Here is a 21,879-nt window from a genome sequence, read left to right as displayed (position 1 = left end):
AACAATAAACTCTTACTCATTGACAGACATTACATCATTATAGTTGTAAGCAAATGCATAAAGATTAGGTGTTATCTTACATTAACAAAACACAAAACTTTTAATTAAAAACATTAAAATGTAAAAAAAAAATCCTTAACCAAGAAAATGTGAGCAAAGAAGAATCTTTTCAGTGTTTTACAAGAGCCCAGCTAATAAGAGTAAAAATCTGCTTACTCAATAAAAAAGGTATGCATTTTTACATCTTGTATAAACAAAAACAAAATCTTATAGTGGTTGCTTCTATAGTGATGGATTACTGTGCACAGTACATGAAAAGTATGGTTTAATTATTAGACATCTGTAATTTATGCATTAATAACTTTTGATAATGCAGTTTAAATTAACAGATGTGTTTTTTTATTTTAAATTCTGTTCATGTCACTAGGTTAAAGACTCACCTTTCACTTCGTTATCTAACTTCTTAGCTTCATTCCACAACCTGAAGCTCTTCTGAAGAGATGTTTTGGCACTATCCTTCAAAGAGCCTTTAGGACTGGAGGCCTATAGAATTAAAATGTAGAAAACATGTTATTTCAAACATCAGGTCAAAATCATTTTTTCAGTATCTTATGCTCAGAAACACAGGCAAGTATGGCAGAGGATAGTCTCAAAGAGAGAGTTATTCTTGCTAGGGCCATTGATCGAGGTCATCAAAGAAACTTTTACTTTTACTTTTGCAAATACAGAAAAACGAAACCAGCATTTATAAATGTTATAAATACAAGGAAACCTCCAGCTCATCTTGTTTAATTGGCTTTTAGTAAACTTTTGATTGAAGAGTATCATCTATCCCTTCTTGAAGTCAATATCCACCTCTTTGCTTGCTATTTCTTTCTCCGATACTCACAGTTCTTTGTTTAAAGAGGTGACTCATTATTAATCTGAAAAGGTTTTTAATCACCAGTTTTGTCTCCATGTCCTGTGCATAAACTGTGTCTGTAATCAACTAATTTTAAGAAAATTTGTCAATGATGTGCCACATTTAACAGTACTGTACGTACATAATGACATTTATCTAAAAATGTTAAAAAAAGTGATATCTTGCTCACAAATTCCTGCAGAATTTAATAGAAAAAAATACAAAGAGACAAAACCTCCTTTCATTAATCAAACATCTTCAATATCTAGCAATTAATTCTTCCATTAAGTGTACAGCTCAGTAATGAAGCAAATGCGTCTGTGAAGGAAATTTTGAAGCTATAGCAATTCCCTACTTAAAGTTTCCCTGTTCATTTAGTTAACTGCATAAAGATAATACCATACAGGAATAGACAGGTGTCTAGCAGAAGAATATCTACAAGGATGAATAATTCAATATTGCAAAGCAAAGTGAAATACAGATAAGTGCATATACAGAATAATGTGAAATGCAAAAGTACAAGTGATGCAATAAATATGGTTGACTGCAGATGTGACCTTAGTGCAGTTAGATAGAAAAGAATGACTGGGAGTCACACCAGTGGGTATAAATGTTAAGACTGGGAGTAAATGGGAAGAGACAGATTGGTTCCATCTGCTCCAGAGTCCCGTGCAAGAAGGTTGCTCATAGAAAAATTCTAATTTAACAATTAGGTAAAGTGTGATTTATTGTATTTTCATTATTATGATATCTATTGTTTGTTTTGATTGTATGCAAATCTGGATAAGAGCGTGACAAGAAATACTAGTTCTATCACCACTACTGCTATCATTACTACTACTCATAAGAAGAACAATCTGTTTAAATACAGTCATTTAATCATTTGAATTGAATATTATATTTAAAATAGAATGTGTATTGCTTCAAAATTCCTGAAAATATTATTGATAACAATTTGCATTTATAAACAGAGAGAAAATTCACAATTTAAGTTAATAAAAGAAGGCCTCAGCACTGCCTTGGACATTAGGCACCCCAGGACTCTCGGAAACATGATATATCATTTCAGAGCATTTCTTTTCTGCCTGAAGAATTTAAATGAGAAAAAGCAGGACTTTGATCTCAGAAGCATAGAAAATTGAAATGAATAAGGAAATGCTAACATTTAAAGCATAAATCTTTTGCAGTTCAACGTGTTAAAAAATCCACTCTGAACACAGCACAGAACAGAAGGATGTTCTTACCAGTTGCACAGCTTCAGTGCCATGGGCCTTTGCTTGCTTAGCAACCCTCTCAGCTTCTTCAATAAAATCTTTAATGTTGCTGTAAGCTTTGAAAGCCGCCGTGGCATTAAATGACAGATTTTTAGCTTCTGCTAGGATGCTGTGGATTTGGATAAACTGTGTTAACAGCGGGGACAGCAAAACCTGCTTACCTCCTACAGTATCTAAAACACAAAGGAAGTCCAAGGTTTAAACAGCTCTACTTATCCATAAATGATTTCAAGATACTAATTTTTATTTTTAATATCTGTTGTTCTGAACTTCAAAAAACGGGATCTTTGTTTCACAATTTAATCCGTAAACTGCACAATTCGATCACATAAGACATTATACTGGAACAGAAAGATGCTGTCGCATACTGTGTTTTTGTTAAAATAACATCAACTACAGTATTATGTTTTTTCATTAATAATTTTGTACAACCATTTTACAATTACTGTTTTTGCATTGTAAAATAAATTATTAACTATAGACTTTTTATGACTACCTTCTCTTTGGAAATGTTCGAAGAGGAAACCCTTCTTTGGCTGACATAAGACAACCACGTACCCATCCAAAATGCTTGAGGAGTCGTTGAGTTGAGCAGCATGGTTCTCAGCTTCAAGAATCAGCTCTGGGAGGTTTTTTTCTTTCAAGCCTTTGGTCAGCTCACTTACTTTATAATCCAGCTGATCGTGCAGAGGCCCCAAGTCTCTCTCTATTTCCTCCAGGTCCTAGGATAATCATAACACAGAGCCTCATTTTCACATTCTTAATAGGGGTTTTTGATTCCCATGAGTTTATAATTTTATCCTTTATGACATCCATCCTTATGAGAATACAGAATCTTTCTTGTGAATGACCCATCAGGCTATTGCAGAAGGGGTAAGAATGTGTTTTTGTGTTTTTATTGGGAAAGGGAGATAGGTTGTAATCTGGCACACACATCCGTACACTGTAGCTGATACCTCGATTTCTTGATTGACGTTGTCTAAGAGCAGGTTTGCTTCTGCAAGGACTCGTTCCCCTTCAGCTAGGACATCATCGGTGTTCTTCTTTGCTCCGCTAACAGCCTCTTTCTTTTTCTGTGCTCAGGCAAAAGGATCATTATCTTTAATGATATAGATATACAGTACTACATATTGTAAACAATACTGTTATACATTGAGATCTTTCTGCAGCAGTAACACCAGCAACAACAATAATAATTATACTATAATAATAAAGTGCCTCTAAATGGTATTATTTCTTGGTGATTTTAAATTTCTTTCACTTTCTGTAGTTAAATGTAGGAATTTGGGACAGCAAAATGTGAAACATAATGTTGTAATGTACTTGAAAATTAAGTCAAATCCAGACAGTTCCAAACATGTCAGAGCACATTACTTGGAGGCCACAATAAAGGTTCTGGATCTTCTGAGTGTGGGCACTGACCTCCAAGGCAGTCATGTTCCTCTGGTTCACAGCAGATAAGGCATTAGTCTCCCGGATTTTCCTCTGTGCTTCTCTCAGCAGATCCTGTGCGTCATCCAGCTTGTTCTTATAATCTGTCAGTTTATTTGTCACCTCCAGTTTAAGGTCCGTGGTTGCTTGATGTGGGTCACCAAAAACCCTCTTTACTTTTTGCAGAAGGGTATGAGCAGCACTGAAATAGCCCAATACAATAAATCATTGGTTGTTTCATATTTAAAAAAGCTTTTTTTAAAAAAGAAACATGCAGTATGCAAGCAATTTGTGGACATATAATGAACAACTTAAATTCTGCTCATGTATAAACAATTTTTTAATGTTGGTTGAATTTAAAATTCTAAACTTATAACATTTCCATCACTCTGCCACTAGATGGTTCTGTTTATATTTGTAAAAGTGCAGGTAGTTATAAAATAGGAAACACACCACTAAATTAATTTCAGTTAGATGAAAACTGTCACTCACACCCACCTCAATCTTTTATAGGTGATTATAAAACAATTCATTAATTAATGTTCATCAAACGCATTAAAAAAATCAAATTAACGCCTTGCAAAAGTATTCAGGCCTTTGCATAGTTTTTACATTCTGTTGCTTTAAAGTTTGCAGTCATGACACTTTGAAGTACAGTAGCAATTAATACTTGTTATGTACACCACCTACTGCACACACTAAAAGCAAAAAAAAGTAAATACATAATTAAAAATGAAAGAAAATATGAAAAGTCATGATTGCATAACAATTCAAACACTCTGCTTTGGCAAATCTAAAAGTGTGCACAAATTCCTTAACAAGCCACGCAATTTGCCCCCTATACTGTATGTGCAGAAATTGTGGTTCTTACGATTTCAGAACAAAAACACCTGCCACTGTGAGGTTTCCTGGTTAGGCAGTGAATTTCAAGCAAAACTAAACCAAAAGGACTGAGTAGCTTTCAAAGCAAGTCAAAGAAATAGTCAATGAAAAAAACAGATCAGGAGAAAGGTAGAAAAATAACATTGAGGTCTGTGCATATCCCTGAAGGTGTAGCTTGCTCACACCACCTAAACCCTGCCTAGGTCAGGACTAATTAGAACTGTCTAATGTAATTATATTGTGTTTCATCTGGTATAAAACAAATACAGCACATCAGCCAGGAAGCACCATTTCTAAAGTCATGCTATAGGAATTCTATTCTCAGCGGTTGCATGACTGAAGGAAAACTGCAGGGAAGTACAGGCAATACTGGAGGAATACTGTACCTGTTTTAGTCTGTTGAAGATGTATAACTGGAGTGACAATTCACCTTTCAGCACGACAATGACTCAACGTGCAAGACCAAAACTACAATGACTTAAGTCAATGTCCTCGAATGGTTAAAGGTGCTGACTTGAACCCTACTGAGAATTCCTATTCCTACAGTACTTCAAACTTGAGACTTAAAAACTGCTATCCGTCAATAATCTCAAAGTCTCAGCAGATCTGCTAAAAAATAATAGACAACATTTGCATGAAGGCAGTGTCTGACTTAATTTCTGACAAGGGTGCTTCCACCATATGTTGAGTTCATGGGTCTGAATACATAAGCAATCAACATACAGTACAGTATTTCAGTTTTTCTCCTTAGTTTTGTTTTTTGCCAATGTGTACGGCAATTTATCTTAAAGTATTCAATTTAAAGAAATGTCTATACTTCATTTAGTTATTTGACTAAATGGACACCATAGGAACAGTGTCCCCTGAAAGGCACTCTTTATGTGTAGAAAACACCATATCACAGGCAGATAATTATTCAAAGGCAAGTTACTTGAAATAAGGCAGGCGTTGTATAGCATATACTTGTCACGCCCTCTGCAGCCAGAGGGCGCTCCTTCTCTGTCCTGTCTCTCATTTCCGGTTATTTGCTGTCCTTCCGGTGTTTCTCTCTCTGTGGGGCTATATATTTCCGGGTCTTGCACTCTGCCCTCGCTCAGCATTGACGTTCGGATGTCCTGAGACCCGCACCAGGGCGCCCCACGTTCGCTACCTGAAGGCATAGGTTTCTATACGGCACTCCTGAACTCTTTGCACTAACGAGCCCGGGCCTTTTTCCCATTCCGCCGCTACGCATAGGGTCTTTTTCGCTCTCCTGCCTCGACACGGTTCGTCCCTTTTTTCAGACATCCGTGACAATACTGTAGCAATCAATAATTTTTAAACTGGTAAAACTCTAATATAAAGTCACTAACCCTAATATCACACCTGATGAAGGCACTACAGCTGAAATGTTGTGTTTCTTTTCTTCTCGTTTCAGCATGGAATAAACCTTTACTTGTTCCTTTGCAGCCTACGCATGCTGACGTAGCTTCCTACTTGAACTACTTAACCCAGATACTGCAGATACTCTCTCATGTAAGTTGTTCTCTTCAGCTTACTGTTGACCACTTCAACAACAACCACAACAATAACCATAGCAACAACAACAACAACAAACAACAATAATGTGCAGGAACAGTAATGAAACTTACTCCAATTCATCTTCTGCTATTTGCTTCTGTTCACCCAATTTTCTCCTCCGAAGCTCCACCAGCATCTTCTCAATATCTTTGTGCATCTCCTGAATACTTTTCTCAGGGACTCCATTTCGGATGCCAAGAGTTTCATTTAGTTTTTTAGCTTTGTCTTTCAAGGCTGAAAAAATGGACATTAATCAAAGAAGTACAGTAGTATACTGTACATAATATAACACATACTATACCATTATTGTATTTGCAATATAAAGTAGAGTGACTTCAGCTAAAGGCTAATGATGTAGTAATGTGTTTCAAAAAGAATGCAGACCCACTTATTTATTCTCTCTTTTAAAACAGCAGAAATCACAGCAATCCAAAAGTCTGCTCTTCTGCCTATTTTGCAAAGATAGTGATATGCTAGACTCTAATGGCTATAGACTATGGTCCATTATTCTAAGATTGTGGAATAAAAGGCAGTTAAGCTCTTTTTTTAGAAAGCAACTGTAATTTATTTGATACACTACCTGGTTTCTGTAGATGTGTTGTGGCTGCCTTTAAATATATCTCAATTACATTATCACAGCTCTTGATACAAAACTGTGCAAGTTTCTTTATAGCTTTTGATACTGAGCATCATTCACTACTTCTAAAAATGTTAAGTAGCTGATATAAACTCCCTTGTGTAGTTTCTGGAATTACTTACAAAACAACATACTGTATAGTGTATAAAATTGGACAGATGTGTTTCATAGCCAGTTGTTTCAGTTACTAATGGAGTCCCTCAGGGCTCTGTTTAGGGCCCCACTCTTTTTCCATCTACATATATTGACAACATCGCTCTTAAAAGTTTAAACAAGTCAGAATTTATAAATATCTAAGCATTAACTTTAACTTTCAAACCTGATATTGTTTATTTAGATGTCATGCCTAGACTTGGTTTTCCTTATTGCAACAAATTTAGTTGAATATTTTCCTCTAGACATGCACTAATTCTTTCATATGGAGTTGTCTCAACTCCATATCTTGGTTTATTGGTCTATGGTTATGTGGTTAATGACCACTAAAACTACTAAGGGAAACTTGACACCTTAAGCTCCTCTTCCATAGACCTTTCACTGGCCCCTCAATCATTGTATTCTGATTCTTGCTCTTTGATTCAGTGATGCACACACTGCATGCCAGATGAATGCATCACTGGTATCAATTTACAGATCTTTAATTTGGGAAACACCAAACACATTCCCAAAAACTTCCAAAAGACTGCAGTAGTCTACAATTTAAAACGGTCTCTTTTATTAAACCGAACCTCCCTAAAGCAAACACTGGCTTTGGGTCCACGTCATTTATGATTGCTGCTGCCAATGACTGGAACAATTTAGATAGGAAGTGCCAACAACCCACCTCCATATCTGAGGGTGTATTTGCATTTGTTAATACTGCCATATCCTGTAATACTATTTTGTATTGAGTGTAGTTTTCTTTCTATCTTTGTCTGCTGCATAACATTGGTATAGAACTCAGTCAGTTTATCTCTGTTAAGCAGGAGTCCTTTCTTATCTGATTAAATACAGGAATATTGTGTATGTTGCAATCTTGGACAACAGTTGAAAAGCTTTGTGATACTGTAGTCTTTCCATCTTGTAAAGACACCAAGGAAGCATGCTGCAGGCTCAATTGCTGCCCTGCCAAATGGTCAAAGTGGTTTGGTGTGGCAGTAGCCAGCCTGCCTAAATCACAAAGAGATCAAGGCTCGATCAAGAATTCCTCTTTCAGTGTCAATAAAGTGACTTATTATTATTGTTACAAACTCATCCATTAGACATCACATCGAGTACCTTAGAACAATAATGTTGCTTATATTGCTCAAGACGCTACTCTGGAATCACAGAGCCCAAACATATGTAATATAATAACTGTTCTAGGATATATTAACATGAACAATGTTAATAATGAGAAGTGAAATGAAACACTGTACAGTTAATACTATCAGGTGGTCATCAAAGTAAGATGCAATAGTTGATCTCTGTGAAAGTGCTTGTCATCTGCACAATCTGTGGGTCAGTCAGTGAGGGAAAGTTCTTTGTGTAAATAAAGCCCTGTGGTTGTCTTGGTAAAACATTTTTAAGGAATATAAGCATAGAAGAAATCATCTATATCTGTACAACATTCTACAGCCATTGCACTGTAGTTAAAGATTAGAGGACCTCAAAGAACAGAACAAAGTAAAAAATGACAAAAGCTGCAATATGGTGTTTATTTTTTGCTAATGCTTCTTTAAAGTTGGTTTCAAAGAAATTTAAATTTTGTGTGGCAGCTTGATTTACTTTAATCAAATTAAATTGGTCTTCTTTGAAATCCAAATCTAATCAGTTTGAAAGGAGAGAAGTGACTCTGTGGATTCTCATTTAAATAATTTAAATATAAACCAACCAAATTAAAATGAAGATGAAACACGATTAGCTGCATTATTATTTTTTCTTTAATTTCTAAGAGTTCAAAAGTGAAAATTTCACAGATTAAAAAGACAATAGATATACATATTAAAGCACTGTAGTTCAAAGTAATGACATTTTATGGATATATGTTATTTAATTTTTCAATGGGTGTGGGAAAGACTAAAGAAATGTTAAAATTTACTCTCTCTTTATGTCCCAAAAAATAAAATTTAAAATGTAATATTAAATTAATCCAAAATCCTACATAAAAAATGAAACCATAGTGTTAAAGACAATATAAAGACAAATATACGAGAATTAATGATATAGTTTTTCATTATTTTCTTTTGAAGAATAATGGTTTTAGTTCATCGTGACTTCAGTCAGACACACCGACGCCATGACAAGACAACCTGTTGTCATGACAGCTTTCACTTAAGCATGCTTTGCATCCGATGATAACTCTACAATGAATCTCTGTGCCTCTGACATTACTGAATTGTGGTGAACGGATGTGTTTTAGATACTGGTGGCTGCTGTTAGTCCATCACATTTAATTCATTACTTAAAACTGGCTATAAATAAGGAAGCCAGAGGTGAACCAGTGGGAAGCCTAGCAAAGCTATATCATGGGCAACCAAGCTACTCCTCCACTACTGCTTATTAGGATTGCCATCTGGCCCCAGTGTAACAGGTCACCCTGAGACTCTGCAGGAGTTTCAAGCCGCATTTAAAATGACATAAATTAACACATTAATTCAGTGTGATTAAACTATTTGCTTCACTCCCCCTATGTCAACAAAAAGGTTCCATGAATTGCTCCACAAAAATAGCTTATGATTTCTGTGAAAGATAAAAACATTGGATTAAATATTGATTGACAGGTGATAGAAAGTTTAGAATATGGATAACATACTGTAAAATAACTGCAGTAAAATATTCAAGATAACATATGACTGTATATGTTTTATTTAGGAAGGTTATATTTTTATGCTTTCTCAGTATAATTAAGCACACATATGATCTTAATTACAATACTTATCTTAAGATTAATGGTTAAATTGCATTTTAATTTATTCCATTTTGCAGGCAGTTTGAAAAACCACTTCACATCACAATGGAGCTAGAAGCTGGTAGCCTTAGGCCAGGCACCAACTCTGCTCCTTATTTACAACAGGCGTTCCTTATCTAATCATTATAGCAGACCATAGATTTTTAATGAAGATGTAACAATCGTATAATTATGTGTTACAAACAACAGTAATAGAAAAATATATAAATACAATTTTCAATTGCTAAAACATACTTTATGCTTCATTTAATGCCAGTCAAATTGCTGATTTACAAAAAGGAGAAAGACCTACTGTATATTGTTTTTATTAATCACTAACATTATTGAAACTGAGAGAAACAGAAAAATAAATGTGAAAATAAATCTTTGAATCTATTATTTTGAAAAAAAATTGTAACCATACTGTGAAAACTTTCACTGAAAGCTTTAACAAGGAAATAAATAAATAAATGGTACCTTCAGCAGCTTGTAATGCATTCTTCACAAATGTATCTAAGTCTTCTGCCCTTTTGTGAGTTCTTTCTGCATCAGCATCTGTTTGTTCACCATCTGCAGATACCTTGTTTGCCTATGAGAACAAACAAAACAGGTTTTTCAAATGAAGTCCACTTTTATAGATAAAAGTTATAAAAAAGTACTTGAATAAAGCAAAAAGTAATTTGAAGTCTGCCCTTATGTACCATAAATACTCAAGATAATTTAATTTAATTCTGTCTATCTTAATTAATTTCTTCAAACAAGCAATGTTAGCAGTAGGGTGAGGTAAAGTCTATAATTTGGTATGAAGTACTGAGATTTACAGAAAGCCTTTGACAAGATTTCATTAAAAAGGTTTCATTTCATGTTAAAAACCGTAGGAATCCAAGGCGATGTTTATGCATGACCTCAGAACTGGCTAATGGACAGAACACATTATATTATAATAAGGGGAGAGAATGCTAATTAGACTAAAGTAATGAGCGCATCCCAAGGATCTATGTTAGACTTGCTGTTCTTTCTGATTCATATAACATTATCTAGATTCTAGTTTATCTAACAGACACGTCTAACTCGTACACTATAGGAAGAGCACCGAACACTCTTTATCACCTAGTGCTTAACCTGGTCCCAAATGGTGACCCTCCACAATCAATAATGGCATGTCACCATTAAAGGAAAATATAAAAGGAAATTTCATGTAGATAGGAAGAACGTTCATTATAGACATAAAATAGGAAAAATATATCTTGAGCACATTGCTTATTAAAAGAGGAGTTTATTTGGACATACTGTACTTGTATCGTTGTCCTCAATAAGACGATGAAAGAAAGCCATAAAAAAAAATCAAAGACATGTTGAAGATATAGAGTGAAAAGAGCATAGTTAAAACGATGTTTTGTTTAAACTATAGAAAGTATTGGAAGGACCTCATTTGGATTAAAAAAATGGAAAGAAATACACACCAAAAATACTGTACTCCATTCTAATGTATTACAGTACATGTTATCAATGCTTGAACTTCAGAGAAGTTCCTGATGTAGGCTCTTCTGTGATACAACATTGATAGTTTGTAATAAATAGGCATGGAGCAGAAAGTAAGTGTCTTTCTCATTTTACTGTTGAAGTCAATAAATTTGTGAAATTTATACAAATTTGGTCATCATACTGCAAAATGTATGCTGCTGCTCTGTAATCAGTTCAAAGGCAAACAATGTTAAATCTATAGTAAGTCTTAAAGGAAAATATTGAGCAGATGGGTTCAATTAAATTAATCTTTTTATGTTTGAGCAAATGATGCTATGATGCTTTGTATAACATTTCAGTTTTGTTATTTCATACAGTGAACATATAGAAAAAGCAAAGTCCTTCAGCACTTGTTACTTGTTACTTTAGGTTTGTTGAGACATGAGTAGCTTTGTCATCATGCTAAAGAATTTATTATCAACTACTTAAACATCTAAGATGTTACTAGAATGATGATTTTAATAAGATAGGTTATAGTTTCAATTTGCACACCAAGGTTTACACACTTAAAACAAAAGGTTAGTTAAATCAACATTGGTTAGACTGGGTCCCTTTGTGCTATACTGTATGTCATTTTGAAATTTGCACTTTTTAAAATTTCAATGACAACATTTTGAATAGCCATCTTCAGACTATTCTTTAGTTTAGGTATAATTTTCAACAGCTATGGTACACTCCACAAAGTGGAATAATAAATATGTTTACAATTATGTACAGTATATATTCAACATTTTCAAAACTTGCTTCTATATAATTAACTCCTCTACAATAATAAAACAATCACTCAATCAATCAATCAAGGTTTATTTATCAATGCATGAACTGTACAGCGTACAGCAGTGTTGTCGGCAATGAAATGCTTTGTCCGCGAGCTCGTTAAGAGGGATAGAAGAGTAGAAGGACAGGAATTTATAGAGATTAGATTAAAATTAGGATACAATAAATTACACAATTGCAATTTACAATACAATTTACAGATTAACAGATAGAAAGTAACACAAGGATGGGAGGTATTTAGCGCTCTTCGTATGTGTCCTGAGAGTGCAAGCGACAGGAGGGCGCCGGTGCACCTGTCAGTTCAAGGAGGTTGCCTATTCGCCAGCGGCTGTTTGGGTAATTGCAGGCGTCTGCTGTGGTTGGCTGTTTAGCAGTCTTACTGCCTGGGGGAAGAAGCTGTTACAAAACCTGGTGGTCTTGGTCTGTATACTTCGGTATTGTTTTCCAGATGGTAGTAGAGAGAGCAAGTTGTGGTTAGGGTGACTGGGGTTCCTGAGTATAGACTTTCTTGAGGCATCTAACAGAGTAGATATCCTTGATGTATGGTAGCATGCAGTCGGTAGTGTTTTGAGCCAGTTTCACCACCCTACCTTGCGCCCTCGGGCGGAGCAGTTACCACACCAGGCAGTGATGCAGCCGGTTAGGATGCTTTCAGTGGTGCACCTGTAAAAATTTGTAAGGATGTTTGACGGCATGCTGAACTTCTTTAGTCTGTGGAGAAAGAATAGGCGCTGCCGTGCTGTCTTGGCTACGAGGTTGGTGTGGTGGGTCCAGGTTAGATCATCTGTGATGTTGACACCTAGGAATTTGAAACTGTTGACTCTCTCCACTGTGGACCCACTGATGTGAATGGGTGTGTGGTCTGTTCCTCGATGCTTCCTGTAGTCCATGATCAACTCCGTTGTTTTGTTGGTGTTCAGAGAGAGGTTGTTGTCCTGACACCATGCTGTCAGCATTTCTACCTCCTCCCTGTACGCGGATTCATCACCGTAAAACACTTAAGGTATGAATAAAGACCATGCTACGCCTGTTAGTTTCAGAAGCTAAAAATTGTGTCACTGTGTGTCCATTCTGTGTTTTATCACACAATCTTAAATGTGTGAAAAGCAGAAAAAAAACATGCGGAACAGGACAGTACAAGATTACTGTTCTCTGCCTCATCATCAGCTCTGCTTCTTCCTTTACAAGACCGTATATGAATATTATATGGTTTCTGTGCATTTAGTAACTTCTACTAGAAAATCATTAATCAAATAAATTAATATTTATTAAATGATTTACAAAACATACAAATTCATGGAAATGCCATTCCAGACTTTTTCTTTATTAGGTTATCACTGTCCCTGTCTCCACCAACAAAAGGAATTAAAAAAATAGGAAAAAGAACTACAATCCCTTCGCTCCTCAACCCCTCTCCTTGTCAAATCTATGACTCTTATTCTGTACCATCATGATACAAACATAGACCATCTCCCCTCCCATTACAGACACTGTATATCATTACAAGAAATCCCATCAGCAAGAGGATAATAAAAAATAGAATAGAAAAATTCTTTATTTATGAAAAATGCATGTACAGTATATAAACTATACACTGTATCATACACATAGGTTAGTTTAGTAGAATAATAACCCTGAAAAAAAAGTTCAAATAACATCTAAGTTTCCAATGATAATTTTCAACTAAAAGGCCTACTATAGATGGACTAAATCAACTACGCTGATTCTACGCAATCAAAAGGCAATCTGAATGGAGGGATGTGGCAGACATACACAAAAAGAAATTTATATTAATATATTAACAATATATTAGAATCCTTCAAAAGAGAAAGAAGAAAACTGTGTTTTTTCTACTACTCCATTGGAGCTCGGTAGACAGTCCCTTGCATAGGTAAACAGACACTCTCCACCAGCATGAAGGAGTTTTAGGCACTATAAAGAGACTGGATGCCTGTTATACTTTGTGACTTCCTCATTAGTGAACTCAGGCATATCTCTGTTGGGCTCTGCTGAACAGTAATCCAGATAAAAAACACATTGAGTGAAGAAGGCCAGGTTTCCTGCATTCTTCCAAACAGTCCTGTCTGTCAGGGAAGAAGAGAGGTCTGAAGATAAATACCTGGGGCTTGTATAGGCCTCTAGAGTGATTCCCATATACAGTATATACTGTAGGAACTTCACACTTGGAAACCACACAAGGGTTGTTTTTTTCACAATTCCGTTAAGATCATCACACCCAAGTGTCATTGTCCAGTTCAGCCATCATGTGGTTCTGGAGTTTTGCTGTGTTTCGCATCAGTTTCGCTGTGTGCGCAATCCTGTTGATCATCCATGACAAATCCAGTTTCAAGATCTGAGAGATTCAGTCCTTAGCTACTGTATCACAACAAATCGGTGAGTTCACCACTGCCCCTTTCAGATTTAAGAAGTTGTGCTTGCTGCTCCCATCTTGAGTGATCCAGCAGAGAAGGTATATTTACCCTTTCAGGACAATCAAAACTCTTTCACTTTCTTCTTATTTGTTGAAGGAGCACCGGTTTCTGTGTCTTTGCCACCTCTTGGCGATGGATCACAAACACAGATGAAATGAAAGACTCAGATGAGGGAGACAACAGACACAAGAGGAGTGGGAGCTCTAAAAGACCTCTACACCATCATACAGTATCAACCAAATGATCTCCCACTGAGAGTTTCCAGGTGAGGCTAGAAATGGACATCAAAGTATTTTTGACTTACCCGGCTTAAAAGCTCATCCATCTCTGTAACCAGTGTTTCCAGATTACTGTCGGCCAGCTGGAGTAGTCTCTCTGGTGCTCTTTGGGGTGATAGCAAATACTGCAAAAGAAAAAGATTATAATGTGAAATAAGGCTTTTAGGGTTTAGGGAAACTCTGATCTTAAAGTGTAAAAGTCCCTCTGCTTACTTTCTACCTAACTTACTGCTTCAATTATATTTATCAATGTATTTAGTCTTTGCCAAGAACATTTTACAGCTCTGTGGAAATATTTCTTCTAAGTTCTTAGCTCCTCATGGCTTGAATGATCTACCTGGTACACTTACTTCCTTCATTGTCCCAGATGGGAAATTTGCATTGCAGGTAGGTAAATGACATAACACAATTAATTTAACACCACATAAATCCATTAACAAATAAGAAACATACATGTACAGTATGATTAAAAAGAAAAAATAATTATACTGTATATAAAGTAAAATATACAAACAGCTGTCCAAAAACCCCTCAGGTGGAAGAGCACAGCTTTTAATAACTTGAAAGTGACAAGAAAACATGTTTAAATCACTTGACAGATTACAGTATTTGTGCAATTAGACTTAGAAAATGTAATTGCCAGCAATTTTAAAGATGATTAAAACTATTTTCAATACATATTTATGTAATAACAGTACACGTTTTGGACTTTTTTCTGCTTCAATAGAAAAATAATCACAAAAAATCAAAACAAATAAAATAATTCAAACTACATGTATTTCTTTGTTAGAACACTTTACCTTTAGCTCCTGTGTCATATTTTCAAATCTGTAAAGAATTTTGTACGGTGGAGGTAGGGGGCCAGTAAGGTTTACACTCATAACCATTCTTCCAAGGTTGTCTAGGTCATTAAGAAGAAGTCCTGTACAGTCATCATCACAAGCTAATAGAAAGACAAAACAATGCAAGGTTAATTTTAAGGACTTCACTGGATATTTAAATTATTAAAAATGACAGACAAATAAGTTACTGAACTAATTATCTATTAATCAAAATCACAAATGAAAAAAAAACACTTTTTTAACAAAACCTTAAGCTAACACTTCCCCTATTTGAAGGTTGTTTAAGATTAAACAGGACCAGCAAAAGAAGACCTGATTCCCAGTGAGATATGTAATGAGTGAAAACTGTGTATTTCTGTTCTTCATAGGCACTCATTATTTTGTAAAGAGCAGCAATACTAAACTACAGGGGAGTGCATTTAAAAGCTGCAAACAGGAGGTACAGGTTTATATAAAAGGTTGTGGGAGTCTGGAACAAGCTGCCCAGTCATGTTGTTGAAGCCAATACCTTGGCTTCTTTCAAAAAACAGTTGGATAAGATCAATTAGCTACTAAGAACCAAATGAACTAGATGGGCCAAATGACTTCCTTTTATCTGCAACCTGTCACCTGCGCTTATGTAATATAGAAGGCTACAGTAAAGCTTTTGCAGGGGTGTTCAGTATATCCAAAGTTAAAAATATCAGACTATACTGTATATATTATATCATAAATATAATAAAGTTTATATATCATAAACTAAATAAACAGGCAAGTTATTTGAATATACAGTAGCATATACAAAATGAAGAATAAGATGTTCACATGCTGTGTATCCATTCTCGTGCAATGCTTAGCTTGTTAAAAAAAATGCTGGTGATGGACTAAGTAAATTCAAGCCTACTGCATGGATACATTTGCGTGCATACATTCAAAGTTACAGTATTAGTTCTCTTTGTAGAAACTAAAACATTGTAAATCAGAATATGGATAGAACATAAAGTGTAATAAATACAGTATCTAAATCTTGCTGCTGGAAGAGGTGTTAGTGGGGCCAGCAGGGGGTACTCACCCTGTAGTCTGTGTGTGCCCTAATGCCCCAGTATAGTGAGGGGACACTATACTGTAAAAAAGGCACCGTCCTTTGGATGAGATGTAAAACTGACTCTCTATGGTCATTAAAAATCCCAGAGCATTTCTTGAAAAGAGTAGAGGTGTTATCCCGGCATCCTGGCCAAATTTCCCATTTTTTTGGCCTTTACCAATCATGGTTTTCTAATAATCCCCATATACGAATTGGCTTGATTACTCTGTTCTCCTCCCCACTGATAGCTGGTGAGCGTACTTGTGCACTTTGGCTGCTGTTGCATCAACCAGGTGGATGCTGCACATTAATATTATATTTTACATAACACTCATTTTACTTTCATAATTGCTTGATTGTAGAGGAAAATAAAATTGGTTTTGACTTGTCCAACATGTTTAGAGGGCACTCTATGTGAAATCCCCCATTTCCGAAATTAATAATAAAAAGTGCCCCTTCTATTAAATGTGTAAGAAAAAAAACAGCTTGGCTGACTATCTTGTAATAACGGCATCTATAACCTCTTAGGTGTCAGTATTTAAAATTTAAGTGTTTTCTTGTATGGTCACTTCATTCCAGTTGGTGGTAATTCTATGAATCCAATGTACCAATCTGGTGACCAAGAAACCTAAATAGAAGAATCATGTTCCTAACAGCCAGATATCTATAATTGTGATTTGTAATACATGCCCAATTGTGTATTTAGCTGAGGGGCATTTTAAATGACGTCACTAAGTAGAGAAAACTACATAACAAGTAACTAAAAATGCTAATGTTTTAATAATTAAACATGGATGCCTCTTTCCTGTTTTTTTTTCTTTTTAGTTGCAGAGCAAATACATAGATCAACAAGAAACTAATAAATGACACTGTGGACACCTTCGCCAATACACTTATCATGAATAAAAATGTATTTGTTTGCATTGCACACTCCATGTAATAGGATAACCTTATCACTCTACAATCCCTGGGATACATACAGTACAAACAGGAAGAGACTTTATGTTTTCCCTGATGTGAAATATATTTGCATGAAAAGTACATGTTCCAAGACGAATAATAATGTCTAATTGCAGAGCTTTAACCATACAAGGTACTCTGAACAGTGTTTCTTTGCCTGTGACCAATTCCATAGAATGAGCAAGTGGTCAGTGTCGCCGATGTTATCGGAAGAAAAAGTGCAAAAAGAATTTTACATATTTAAGACAGCAATAACATATTATTAATAAAAGGAAAAATGGGAATGTGCTTTTTCAGTCATCAGTAATTTGCAAGAAGTTTTTACTTTATGAATATTACAATAGGAGATATAATTTTCAAATCTGATTATATAGGAGATGCAGAAACACCCAAACCAAACACCTTCCAATGCATATCTGTACAGACTGTACTAGGACTGGATATTAAATTTCATCTAGCGTCTGGACACTATGATAACTTACAGTTTGCTAAGGTCTATTGATTGACTGTAAATGATTATCTTTGGTTTTGTTAGTGCTGTCACTTGTCCTATGTTCTCTTGTCAAGTTGTGTCCTCCCTGTCAATACTACACATGAACGCCATATATCCTGGCACCATCTGCTGGGATGCAGCTTGTGTAGCTGATGGTGTCAGGTCGCCTGCTCTGTGGGTCTGTTGGAGTGTGTGGCTAGCAATGCTTGTGACTGGCTTGCCTCTGGAGGTAGAGCAATGTAGGTTCTCAAAGAAGCTCCATGAAAACAGAGCGCACATCCAACTCCAGAGTCTTTCAATCCTTGTAAAAAGACCGAAAAAGACCGGTCCATTTCTCCAATAAGATTATGCAATCCATTCAAAATAGTGGGCTTACTAATTTTTGCTAGCAGAATTTTAAGGCATTGTTTTCATAATAAAGTTTCACATGTCTATAAGGTATGGTATTACTATATATACTTACTGTGCAATACGGTGATAGTTCTGATAGCAGAGAATAAATTAATAGTTGATTCTTTCTCTTTTTCATATACCCTAAAATCATGCATCCTGAGATGAGAGTACCCCACTTGGGAATAACTCCAAATGTAATGAATGTCATTCCTGAATGTATACTACCTCAGAAACTAAGTTATTATATTTCTTCAGTTCCAATACTTTGTAGAGAAACATTTGATTTGACTAAATTCATCATCAGAAGCTGGTTAGTACTGAACATAATGTACATCTATTTTCTGACCACTTTAACCAATGAAGCCCCGTAGGGGGGCTGGAGCCTGTCCCAGCGAGCCACAGGCACAAAGTAGGGTACACGCTGGATGGGATGCCAGCCCAATGTGGTGTGCACAGACACAGACATGCACACTCTCACACGAGGGCCAATTTTCCCAGAAGCCAATTAACCTACTAGTATATCTGAATCCAGGGCCCCTGCGCTGTGAGACAGCAATGCTAACCACTGTGCCACCATGCTCCCCCTGGTTAGTACAATTGATTGAAATCAAGCTTTCATACTGTCACATAAGAATCCTCTCGTAAAGAATGCGACTCTGAATGCAATTACAAAGCTCCCTTTTATCTGAAAGTCAGAAGTGCATATATTGCATATTCTAGTCATGGTTAGAAGCACACAGGTATAATTCAGGCATAAACAAGACCTACAATTTTACAATGTGTCATGGAAACTTCATCACAGTAATAGTCTTACCACCTGTTGTATAAGAAACCCCCTATCATTAAGAGTTTAGAGTACATCAAGAATAACTGCTGGACATAAAATATATTCAAGCAATAAAAATCTCAATCTGTTTAAGCATAAGATACTTAAAAACTTGTTTTTATATGAAGCAGATCTTGTTCTTTATTAGTTTTTAAAACTGCCTCTGATGACTTAAAAGCAGTAAATAAACTAGATGTGTCCCCAGCATTTACAAAGATGACACTGAGGTACAGTAGCTTACAGTAACTTCTCAGGGTGATTTAGAGGCTTTTTCTAAGTTTGTTTTTATCTGTCTGCTTTTATAGCTTACAATAAAGTGGAAAAATGATAAGCCAGATAAAATAAGGTAGTCTGAATTTATCATGTAAAATAACAGTTTAACCAACTCCTTGCACATATTTGGTCTCCAGACGGGCACAGTTCACTGAATTATGAAGAAAAACATATAGTTTAACTGTTTACTGACATCACTAAGTGAAAGCAGTATATACTAACATTATGGAAAAGCTGTATTTTACTTAAGTTGTATGGTATAAGGCACACATTTGCTCTTTAAAATATAATTTTTGAACTGAAAATCATAAAGCATATATTAGGCATTCATTACTTTTATTAATTATCCACAAGTTTATAATACTCTTACACTATTTATGAACACTTATGTTGGTTCTAATAGAAAGCTTACTTAACAATGAGCTGGTAGTATGAAGATTTACTGACATTAATATTGAGACAGTATAAGGAACCATGTATGTCTGGTTAGTATACGTACAGATGATCCCCACAGCATCACACACATGCCGCTTCATGCATCGGTCACAGGTCAGTCCGGTGGCTCCTGGTCTGCACCGGCACTGTCCGGTGAGTGGGTCACACGGCTCTGGCAAAGCGCCGACCGGGTCACACTTACATTCCTGACAAGAGCCTCCGGGACTCTGGGGGTTACCGTGGAAACCAGGGGAACACCTGTGAGAAGAAAATGTTTTGTAAACCAGATCAAGTGCAAACGGGAGGCATGGTGATGCAATGGTTAGCGTTGCTGCTGTGCAGCACTGGGGCCCTGGGTTCGATTTCTGGGAAAGAATACTTCGCTATAGAACAAAAATAACTTTGTTATGTTCAGATGATTTCAATGTTCAGAAAATTGCATGACTCTCCTTTCCAGTAACAAGGTTTTTCTACAGACTCTTACCTCTCACAGTGCTTTCCTTCATATCCAAGAGGACAGGCAGTGCACCGGTAATCATTAAACCCCTCCATGACACAGGTTGGACTGAAACTAAAGGAAAATAAAAATGAGTTCACCCTCCCGTGCCCTCACCAGAAATTAAAACTCCCAGACAATTAAGAAAGATGAGGTGTACTTGTTTTCGGGAGCGGACAGCGGGCAGGCACAAGGACGGCAGTCATCAGGAAATCCTCGAACTATCCCATAGAACCCTGGAGCACAGACCTCACAGCGGTCGCCTGTTGTGTGGTGCTGACAGCTCTACAGAGAAACCAGAACACTTCATTTGTATGTGCTTCACACTAACTAGGTCTAGGTGATTCCAAGTTTATTGTGTAGGTGCTCTCTTAATCATTTTTTATGTCTTTTAAGTATTTTAACTAAACCTATCCATCAGAGGGATAGTGCACAGAACGTTCAGCCACAAATGTTGCCCAATTTTATATCTCTAAACAAAATCTAATAAAACACTAACGGCATTCTCTTATTTCAACTTGCAATTTTGAGATGTTAAAATTATATTTGGTAAATAAAACTACAAGCATCTCTTGTTCTGCATCAATATTCTTTGAAAATCACCCTGTTAACATGCTACAGTACAGCACATGCTTCCTGGAAGGAAGATATTGTTTCCCCGCACTCAGTGATAGAGCTTTCATTAAAGTCCTGTATATTGTATATCTTGTTAAGTCATATTGTCACAAAAATATTCGTAGGTATTTTGTATTTACATGGCTTGTGAAATTATGCAAAAGTACTATTAAAACAAATACAAATTGAGATTTATTCAAACAAATACTGTGCAAATTGAGTTCAACAGCTGATACTGTACATTCACTGTTCTATTTTCACCCAGCCAGATGCTTTGTTCACTTTATCCAACAATGAAACAATGACGCTGTGAAAACACTGGGATCCCTTGGGAATCAGATCGACTGGGTGACAAACGGTGACTTACTGTATTTCACACAAGGCAAAAAGATCTTCTGATTTGAATTTACATTTAGAAACGAGAGATGCTGGTGCTTGCTGATGAAAATGCAAGCAAGCGAGGAATAAGAAGAAAAATACCTGACAGACAGAGGTTTCAGGGTCACAGGTGTCACTGTGGCCGCTGCACTGACACTGAACACAGCTTCCAAGGCTGGATCTCGACATTCTGTCACTCGCTCTAGCAGAGGAACGGTAGTACCCTGCAGCACACTCCTGCCAAATTAAAGCACAACACCCTGTGGCTGCATCCTGTTTCAAATACGGTATCGTCTGAGGGCTTGGCTTTAAAGATGCTGCACTGAAGCCAGTCCATACAGAGTTCACTGGGATTTAAACATCCAGGCCCAAGCCCTTCATAACCTTCATAGCATTATGTTTTTCTTCATGTGAGACAGTGCTGTATTACTATTACTAATTTCAATTAAATCTGCAATTCACCTAGGTATGCAATTAACTAATAAGGAAAAAGAAAGCAGCATT

General features: G+C 36.1%; 1 protein-coding gene across 1 annotated transcript in view; it reads right to left on the bottom strand.

The window, feature by feature from the left end:
- lama2 (laminin, alpha 2) overlaps positions 1-21,879 on the bottom strand; it is a 203,039-nt gene that overhangs the window by 34,264 nt on the left and 146,896 nt on the right. Inside the window, exons 30-42 of the mRNA XM_088909270.1 lie at positions 21,478-21,612; positions 20,543-20,667; positions 20,371-20,457; positions 19,951-20,144; positions 15,402-15,544; positions 14,628-14,726; positions 10,068-10,179; positions 6,120-6,282; positions 3,598-3,808; positions 3,132-3,248; positions 2,734-2,897; positions 2,146-2,284; positions 441-543 (exon numbers count right to left, since the gene is read on the bottom strand). Of these exons, the coding sequence (XP_088765396.1) occupies positions 441-543; positions 2,146-2,284; positions 2,734-2,897; positions 3,132-3,248; positions 3,598-3,808; positions 6,120-6,282; positions 10,068-10,179; positions 14,628-14,726; positions 15,402-15,544; positions 19,951-20,144; positions 20,371-20,457; positions 20,543-20,667; positions 21,478-21,612 (1,792 nt within the window). The remainder of the gene's footprint in view (positions 1-440; positions 544-2,145; positions 2,285-2,733; positions 2,898-3,131; positions 3,249-3,597; positions 3,809-6,119; positions 6,283-10,067; positions 10,180-14,627; positions 14,727-15,401; positions 15,545-19,950; positions 20,145-20,370; positions 20,458-20,542; positions 20,668-21,477; positions 21,613-21,879) is intronic.

The sequence above is a fragment of the Atractosteus spatula genome, chromosome 2 (assembly GCF_055471065.1).
Source record: "Atractosteus spatula isolate fAtrSpa1 chromosome 2, fAtrSpa1.hap1, whole genome shotgun sequence".
NCBI lineage: Eukaryota > Metazoa > Chordata > Actinopteri > Semionotiformes > Lepisosteidae > Atractosteus > Atractosteus spatula.
The sequence above is the reverse complement of the archived record's forward strand: the minus strand, read 5'-3'. Positions and strand labels throughout refer to the sequence as shown.